This window comes from Sitodiplosis mosellana, unplaced genomic scaffold, assembly GCF_009176505.1.
Source record: "Sitodiplosis mosellana isolate CC-2019 unplaced genomic scaffold, AAFC_SMos_1.0 Smas_scaffold_12, whole genome shotgun sequence".
NCBI lineage: Eukaryota > Metazoa > Arthropoda > Insecta > Diptera > Cecidomyiidae > Sitodiplosis > Sitodiplosis mosellana.
The window spans coordinates 1,235,646-1,245,138 of NW_022595254.1; the positions used below are offsets into that span (position 1 = coordinate 1,235,646).

General features: G+C 36.8%; 2 protein-coding genes across 4 annotated transcripts; both read right to left on the minus strand.

The window, feature by feature from the left end:
• Positions 1-153: 153 nt before the first annotated feature.
• LOC129567623 (transient receptor potential cation channel protein painless-like) lies at positions 154-4,474 on the minus strand. 3 transcript variants are annotated; one of them, XM_055444721.1, is made up of 6 exons: positions 4,281-4,370; positions 4,129-4,208; positions 3,474-3,568; positions 3,142-3,324; positions 804-2,956; positions 154-694 (listed from the first exon to the last, which is right to left on the minus strand). In XM_055444721.1, the coding sequence occupies exons 3-6, from the start codon at positions 3,510-3,512 to the stop codon at positions 319-321; spliced, it is 2,751 nt and encodes a 916-aa protein (XP_055300696.1). In that variant the 5' UTR covers positions 3,513-3,568; positions 4,129-4,208; positions 4,281-4,370; the 3' UTR covers positions 154-318. The 3 variants fall into 3 exon arrangements, with proteins under 3 accessions (XP_055300696.1, XP_055300695.1, XP_055300697.1); XM_055444720.1 differs by lacking the exon at positions 4,129-4,208 and having other exon boundaries at positions 4,281-4,474; XM_055444722.1 differs by lacking the exons at positions 4,129-4,208; positions 4,281-4,370 and adding an exon at positions 3,731-4,063.
• Positions 4,475-4,888: 414 nt separating this feature from the next.
• Positions 4,889-8,750, minus strand: LOC129567829 (transient receptor potential cation channel protein painless-like). The gene is made up of 5 exons (XM_055445185.1): positions 8,714-8,750; positions 8,158-8,384; positions 6,638-7,998; positions 5,847-6,030; positions 4,889-4,897 (listed from the first exon to the last, which is right to left on the minus strand). Exons 1-5 carry the CDS (start codon positions 8,748-8,750, stop codon positions 4,889-4,891), a joined length of 1,818 nt encoding a protein of 605 aa, XP_055301160.1.
• Between the last annotated feature and the right edge of the window lie 743 nt (positions 8,751-9,493).

The window sequence follows — 9,493 nt, forward strand, 5'->3', positions numbered from 1 at the left end:
CGATTTCTTCGAAACGAAAATTTCTTTAAGACTAATCAGTTCGGGTTCACAAAAAATGCGAATATCAAAAACATTTGCTTGAATTACGTAGTATTATGACAAGATTCGAAGGGGAAAATGAACAACAACAATACACATTAAAAAGACCTGCAATTTTATAACGGATTCTATAAATCTCTTTATTTTCTTTTTAATTCAAAACATTTTCATTAAAATTTTCAATATATTGCCCAGTAGCATGTGATATAGTTTAAAAAAAATAATTATCACATGTTTCTGGAGAAACTTGTTTATGAATATATTTGTGCATCATATTTCTTATTTGTTCAAGAGAGTAATTAGTTTATTCGTGATATTTTCAAGTGAAACTTCAATTTTACCGATGCGATCGTTCAGCAGATCTTTTTCAATTTCTTCGAATTTTTCCATTTTGACCTTGTCAAGCACAACCATTGCAAGTTTCACGATTTTCTTGTCCATTCGCGAGCATTTGCCGAAGCAAGAGAAGCAATTGTGGCATTGTATCGGCTGCATCTCGTTTTCAATGGCATCCGTTTTCTTTTCGTAGTCTATTGGGACAGGAAGTGAGATTTGATTGTTGTCATTTGGCTTCACACGAACTTGGAACACTGGCTTCAATTCCTTAAAGACACTGATTGTGGCGCGGGCGAAATATTTCATAAATGATGGACAACTGCAAATTGAAAAATGTGATGAAAATGAATTATTCACTGAATTCAATATTTTTAGTGAGAATATAAATTTCACCATGTTATTACATATTTTATAATTTCCTATTTTACCTGAACCAACTGTTGGTATCCAGCAGTGCTTTTTCATATCGAGACAGCACTTGACATCGTCGAATAAAGTTGGTGAGTTCGGCTTCGGATTTAATAACTTGAGTATCGCTGACGGCCAAACCGTTCAATAAATTAAGGAGAACCGTGGAAATGATGAAGAGAAATGCGATGAAAACGAAGTAACTCCATGGATTATTTTGGAAATTAATACTAGCTGCGTCGAATTCTCCCGTTGACATAACGAGAGTTTTCATCATTGATAAGCCGAGATTGCTGAATTTGTTCAGCTCACCATCGTCGTCATCATCGCCGTCACTTTTTGGTGTATTTTCTGTTTGTTGTCGAACATCAATATTGTATGCTTGATTATTGTCAGCCTTTCCTTTTTTCGGGTTGTCTCGCAACAATGTGAAGAATGACAGTGAAAATGCCAATAAAATGATGGCGTAAAGTGATAAACTCTTCAAAAAACTCCAAGTAACTGTTTTCAACATGACATAATGTGTGGAGAATGACCAAAATGGCAGCGAACCAGCCAAAAGGAAGATTTCAATGGAAATTATCAGAATTGATGTGGCTGCCACGGTCCGACGCCATTCGTCGGAGCATATATCAAACAGAATCAGAACCACAAGCACAATCAAAGTACATTCCAAATAGTTTTCCAAACTGCTTAAATAAACACGCGGCGAAAATGTAAACTGTGATATTTCTCTCACCGCAATATAAACAGTCAGCACTGTCGTTATGCATCGCATCAACTGTTTTATTTCCACCGAACTCGGCTCCTCGTTGTAGCAAAATAAAATATACGAAACTGTGCTCACGGCAAACAATGAACACAGCAGGAAATTCACGTAAAAAATAAATGCAAGTCGGTTCCATTTCAAGAATAAGAAGCTCGCGATGAGCGGATGACGGATAAGATGTCTGAGTTCATTGGATTGCGACATGTATTCGATAGTGGCCATTTCGTCAGGGCACGCATCCAGCGATTTTTTTCCCTCATCAGCCGATTGCTGTGTACTTTCGCGCGTTTCCAACGGCACCAAATTCGTATAATCGAAATAAATTTCAAAATTATCATCCCCAGCTCGATATTCGTTGGTAGTGATACAAGTATCTAAATGTTTTTCAAGTACTTTTGGATTGATGCTTGATATCGAAAGTTGATTGAATTTATTTTTCACACCGATGAAAGCGCCACGTTTCAGAAGGTCAAGAGTTGCACGGGAATTGTTGAATTTGACTGCATAGTGCAAGGCCGAGCAGTCGTTCAAATCTTTTTGATTAATATCGACGTTTCGATGGTTCAACAACATTTGGAAGCACTTTTCGTAATTGCACTTGGGTGTCACTTGATCGCCAATATGTTTTACAATAATCGACAGCAAAGCGCCGGAGTTTTTCAAATTCAACTTTGGAGACTTGAGTAAAACTTCCAACACTTTCCAGTTGCCAAAGATGCACGCACTTTTGATTGGGTTGGGCGGATCGTGTGGTGTGTCAATCGTGGCATTGATGTCAGCACCCAAACGAAGCATTCGCTCGACAGCCAATGGCATTCCTCTTTTGCACGCCAAAATCAACATTGTTTCATTGTTGTCATTAGCTCGGAATAGTTCCGGTAGCTGCTCTGGAGTGTGTTCAGCGATGTGGTTGAGTCCTCGCAAGAATTCCATTTCATTTTCATTGAGAAGACAGACCATCAAACGATTGAAATCGAAGTGGGTGCTTGGTTCACGCACCGGTTGCAATTGCAAATCTGGCATCAATTTTGCAATCAAGGTTCTGGCTTCACCTTTCCGTGGTGTATCGATGTCAACATCGGCATTTTCAAGGAAATACGTTACAATCAATTCTTTGTTTGGTGCACTCAAGTTTTTATTCTTCAAAATGGTGAGAATTGGTGTTATTTCACGACGTCCCGGAATGTTCAAGTCAGCACAATGCTTCACCAATAACTTGATACAACGATACAAGTTGCTGAAGTTGCTGTCCGTAATCTGTTCGGCGAGAAAATTAATCGGTGTCAGCGACGAGTATTTCGAATCAACGTTCACATTTGGATCGCTCAATAAAGCACACAGATTATCATAGTTGTGAGACTCGACGGTAAAATTTATCGGTCGCTTCTGAAATTCCGGGTTTAGCTGAAAAGTGACAAAAAAAATGTTGATAATTAAAAACTGGCGAGAAATCGTTCTGTTTACTAATTGTCTTTTATTGTTAAGCGCCACGCATTTGTGGTGCTATCTAAATGGAATATTTCAACCTTTTGGACATAAAAATTAGGCTTTAATCATGAATTTCCATAATTTTTCGATAAATAAATTACCTTATTAACATCACAGCCAGATAAAATACATTCTTCGATGAATTCGGCGCAACCGGGCGTTTGACAAGCCTGTTCAAAGATCGACATTTGATTTTCCGAATCGTATTTTTCCACATCGGACGGCGACTGTAGCACTCGTCGGAATGCATTGATGTCACGCTTCGATAGTGCACTGGCGAGGCTCTGCCGATAAAACGATAAACGATTGAAATGTAAATTAACACGCATGATTGAAGACACAACAAATGCGTTTGATTACAAATATTTTTCTCATGAAAACCCAAAATATTGCATACGTTATTTTGTTTATGACGATATATATAAATACTTACATGCAGATCGCCATAACACATCAACAGGTGTTCATCCATTGCTCATATGTTCGTTGATCGATGTGTTTGTCTGTGTTTGTGTGTATGAAGTCGTTCTGCAACGATACAAATGACTAATCAATAAAATTCCGTGAATGAATATTCGGGCCCAGTGTAAGTAGGTTGCATAAAAATTTGAATGTATGTGATGATTCACACGCATTTTTCCCCACAGTAAAAAAATCCAATGCATTGATCACTGATCACTGACCACTGACCGAGCTAAATTATGAGCGGCGGTGAGCTGTTTATACTCTGTCAGCATGTGAATAAAAACACTTAATGATAGAAACCAGAATCTAGATACAAATTTAAATGTTTTTCGCTTGTGTAAACACTTTTTTTTTCATGTGTGTCTTTCGATAAAATACCGATCGAGCGGCAACCGCGATCGCCAGATTACTTAAAAAGGCGTCGGCTTTTTCAACCCAAACACTTTTTCGCTTCACGTACACACAACTATTCGACGACTGATTAATTTAGACGAAATGTTGTGGGTTTACAAGCACAATACATCGGGAGAATTAAAAAAGAGCGATTGAAGGAGAGAAGAGAAATAACGATGACACAAGAACCACATATATGTGTATTTAATGCGGATGAACAACAAACTGACCTTGACTACAAGCTAGAGCCAATGAGAACAGGAAGACAACAAAAAAACGATTTTTGAACTACGCACTATTGATGACTTCACTATTTGATGAACTTTAGCTATTGAAAATAGTGCACAAATCGCCCGATAACCAAATGAAATAATTTTCTTACCAATTCACTTGAATATTAAACCACAAAAAAGTCTGTACAAAATTTGGTGCGATCGATGAGCGAAGCAGTGTTTCTCCTTCCACCATCAAAATTATACTGTCAGACTTGTTTTATTCGGGAAGGTAAATATGCGTACAGCGAATATGATGAGAACAAAAAGAAACGGTGAGAGACTGGAATTGAGCATGAGCAGCGAAGGCCGGATCGCTTTTTCGAACTCAATTGGAATGGAGTCATATGTCAAATTGAACATTGTTTTCGTCATAGAGCAACGTCTCTATGCGTTCCAGTTGAGCTTCCAGTGAGCATATGATCGCGTCAGCGTTACGTACCCGTATGTGCAACCATTCTCTTTGATAGAATAACCGCCTTCCCATTCATTAGAACTCCGATTTCACTATCAGTTGCGGCTTGTGTACATTGGTATGCGGCATTTCAAACGCTGCCGTCGTACGTGACCATCAATATTGCTATTAATGCAGCCGGTTTGAGTTATTGTTAATTCACTTTCATTAGAGATTAAGAACCAGCATGTTGAATAATTTCATTTTTTTAGAGACTTAATACACGCTATATCAGCTTGGATAAGAATGGTCACGGTTCACACATTATCTCGGCTAGAATTATTTCAACGAAATTCGGATTATTGAATTTGATTATTTTTTTTAATTAAAATTTACTGTTTGTTAAACTTGTTCCAAACATATGATGCAAAATTGTGCATGGAGGTGTTCAATGTTCGTAGACATCATTTCTCACTATAAATCATCTATCATAGACTATTGAAAACTGGTTTACTAAATTATCACATTTCCAATTGATAATTTGATATCGTGAGAGAAACATAAACACATTCAGCGGAATTTAAAATTTTCAATTCGGATGAGTCAACGCCGAATCATCAAATATCTCTTCTTTCAATGATACGGTTTGAGCTGTAACCTTTCTTTACGACGGCCAATACAATTTCAAGCGTTGATTTCATTAATCATTGCAGGCAGAAAGTCACTTGAAATGAGAGAAGCAATGAGATGCGAAAGAGATACAAATGAATAGATGATGCATCATGCATTCACAACGTTTATTTAATATATGTCGTCACTTGAATACTTTTACGTCCGGAACGCAATTCCATATTCATTCTCAAACTAGTCTCAAAGGGGTTTTTTGTCACGCGACTATTATCAGATAATTAAATTCGGGGCATTTCATTTGCAGTTTAACATTTGATAATCGCTTGAAGGAAAGGCTATATTTACTTATTTTGATGAAGAGTTTTTATTATAAGAGAAAAATATCAGTACAGATTGAATGAAAATTAAAAATCTGCATTTCAGAGAAATAAGAAACTTTTGAAAAACTTGATCTGTTTCATTTCTTCAATAGGTCATTCAATCGATCCGCAATTTTGATAATTCGTTTGTTAAGTTTGTCAGAGAATTTTTTCATCGCCGATCTATTCGACCTTATCGCAAACTTCATTATGTTTTCCATCTTGGTCATTTGTTCACTGAATTTTTTTCTTTCCTCTCTTTCATGTTGTACTCTGTTTTTATTTTTTAATACTTCAAGGGCAAAGCGAACGGTTTTTGAATCCATACGACGGCAACGATGCGGTTCTCCATGATCTCTTAAGCAGGGAATAATAATCTGGTTATTGTCATTTGGCATAACTATGATGCGACAGTCCGACTGTGCCTTTTTGAATATGAAGATGCCTGCACGAAACATGAATCTTTCCATGAATTTTCTGCCATAAAAATCAAACCAAAATCATTACTTAATTAAAATTACATGCATACACCACAGGCCATAAGTTTGGATACCCTTATGAAACGTTTGTTTCTACGTTTTTTGAACATTTTCACTTGAAATTTAGTATTGGATATGAAAATATATCGAAATTCTGACCGAATGGATGATTTGGAAGATAACATTTGGCCGGCCTATGGCCATCTTTTGGCCTTTGAGCTGTGGGAGCCAAAATCGAAGTCTTAAACGGGCCATCGGATTAAAAAGTTAAATACGCCATTGGAAAGGTCTTGAAAAGTAGATGTGATTTTTGGTATTAAACAACAAAATCGGCCGGCGTTTGGCCAAGATATGGCCGTTTTTAATTTTTGGCCGAAATCTTCAATCAGCCATATCTTGGCCAAAAGCTGGCTGATTTTGATGTTTAATACCAAAAATGATACGTACTCTCTGAGACCTTTCCAACGACGTATAGCATGTTGAAATTGGACAAGCGGTTTGAAATTTAAAAATTTTGGGCCAAATTCATTCATAGGGGTTCATCCAAACTTATGGCCTGTGGTGTATATGTATACATATTTTTCTCGAGAGACGAATCCTTCTACCTGATATTGAATACGCCTTCATGTTGAGCTATGAGTTGTGCTAAACTCAAAAATGTTGTTAGTTCATCTTGTGATTTGATCGTCTGCGTATCGCTCACGGCCAAGCCATTCAGCAAATTCAAAAGAACAATTGGAACGATGAATACAAATGTCATGAAAATGATGTAACTAAAGGCATTTGTTTTAAAATTGATGCTGGCAGTGTCGAATTCACCTGTGGACATCATCAACGTCTTTATAATTGATAGCCCAATATTTGGGAATGTATTGAAATCTCCATCAGCTTTGTCATCATTCGTTTCACCTTTCGTACTCTCTTTCAGTGGCTCATGTAACAAAATGAAGAACGAAAGAGAAAATGCCAATGGAATGATGGCATACAGTGAGAAACTCTTTAAGAAGTTCCAGGTAACCGTTTTCAACATGACATAATGAGCATAAAAATACCGGATTCGTAGTAACCCAAATAAAAGGAAGATTTCGATTGCGATTAATAGGATTGATGTAGCTGCAAAAATACGACGCCAAGTATCTGAACCAACATCGGACAAAATCAACATCATAGATACAGCCAGTAACCATCCTAAGTAATTCTCCATACTTTTTAAAAACTTTAGTTGAGATATTTCTCGTGCTGCATTATAAATGGTAAACAAGAATATGTACAAACTCATTTTATCCTTCAATGTGTTGGGTTCATGGTAATTGTAATATCCTAAAATATAAAGAACGGTGATGACAGCGAATAATGCACACGAGGAAAAATGTGCGACGAAGAACCATGCCAGCTGATTCCATTTGAAGGATAGGAAACCAGTAATCAAGGGATGCATTGTTAAATGCTTGAGGTCATTCGATTCTGAAAAGTTCTCAATCAAAGTCTTCACATCGGTAATACTTTCGGTGCGTGGAGGGTGAACTAAGTTCTTAAAGTCAAACTCAATTTCAAAATTATTGTCTCTCGTTGAACGAGGTTTTGTATCATCCGTTTTGATGCAACTATTAAAATAATTTTCAAGCCCTTTTGCATCAATTTTCGGGTTCGAGAGCTGATCAAATTTATTTCGAACTCCAATGTAGGCACCTCGGTTCAGCAACTCAAGAGCATTGTTGTATTTGACCGAATAAAACAGAGCAGTATTATTCCGCTTATCTTGTTGATTAATGTCAATAGTTGGATGGTTCAACCAAATTTCAAAACACTTTTCATAATCATCTTTGTAACCGAAAAATTCCACAACAAATGTTAATGGAGCTGCTGAATTTAAATCCAATTCTTTTGATTTCAACAATATTTCCAGCGATCTCCAGTGACCAAGAATACACGCTTCTTTTACCGGAGACACCACATCTTTTGTTGTCTGAACAACGAAAGAACATCTAAACTGAGTCCACTGCGAACAAAGTCTCTTTTACGCTAACAGCAATTCGTACACGAACGAGTCAGTGTGACAGTTGCCGTGAGCGAGACAAAGTTTGACAGCAAACAATTTGGTTATATCGGTTTAAATGTTCTTTACATCGGCTCCCAATTGAATCATCCTGTCCAACGCACGTATAAGATCCTCACGAATAGCAGCAATCAATAGTGTTTCGACACCCAGGGAAGCAGTAAACAACTGTTTAAATGATACTGGATTTACTCTAGCTTGCTCTAGTTCTTCAAGGAAGTCGTCCTCCTCTTTTCGCTTCAGTGCAAAGAACAGACGAATGAATACCCATTGTTCATTCGACTCACGATCTCTTCCTTTTTGGAATGGTTCAATTTTTGATTATTCATAATGTTCGTAATCGCATCTATTCCATGCTTGCCAACCACATCAGCACCATGTTTAATCAACAGTTCGGAACGGGGAGACACTTGGAAAGTTTTCGTCGGAAATATCTCCAGCTAAGACACTTAATGGGTTTTTTTCCAAGATGCTTTTTGCATCAAGAATAACCTTTCCATTTCTAAGCAGCGCTGACAAATTTTCTTCACAATGTGACCGAATAGCGAAGTGAATTGGTCGCTCATGGAGATTGGGCTTTGACTGAAAGGAAAGAACATCCGTTATTTTTGAAAAAAAAAATTACGTTCATGATGTTTAAACATTAGATGCGAAATTATCATTGTGAGAAACAATAGAGCACCATGATGAACTGTTGCGAGAAACAAATTCGCTCAGAATATTCCAGTTTCAAAGTGCAACATGATTATTTTTTTTATATAGAGTTTAAAACAACAAATCCATATGAAAAAAATTTCATGTTGTATTTTAAAACTGAAATATTCTGAGGGAATTGGTTTGTCGCAACGGTTCAAATGTCACTTTTATTCCTTTGAAATATGAAATCAGGAGAATCTACTATATTTAATTGTTCATCTATAGTCACGGGTCTGTGTGCTAGGTTGTATTTTGAATTCTGGACTGAATTATTCACTCACATATCTACGTAGATAATAAAACTCATACTTATTAACTTTATTAACATCGCAACCGGCTTCATGCTTTTTAACTTTGGATACAGAATTCAGGGCATTTCGTAACGAGTCTATATCATCACAATCTATTGCATTCACTAGACTCTGATGGATTCGGCGAAATGTTTTATTTATTCATAACAAATGAAAAAAAAATTGCATATAATTGTGAATATCAAAAGCTAACATTATAGTCACCATTGCAAGTTAGCGGAATCATTTCCATTGCAATTTAGTCTCAAAAACCTCAAAGTCTTCAAACACTTATTCGGATCAAAGGATATATTGTACTAATGAATGTAAATCAAATATCTGCTTCAACAAAATCGTCCTTAACGTGTGCGCGAGTGAACGGAAAGGGGTACTTGATATCGACCTGACAAATATGCTCG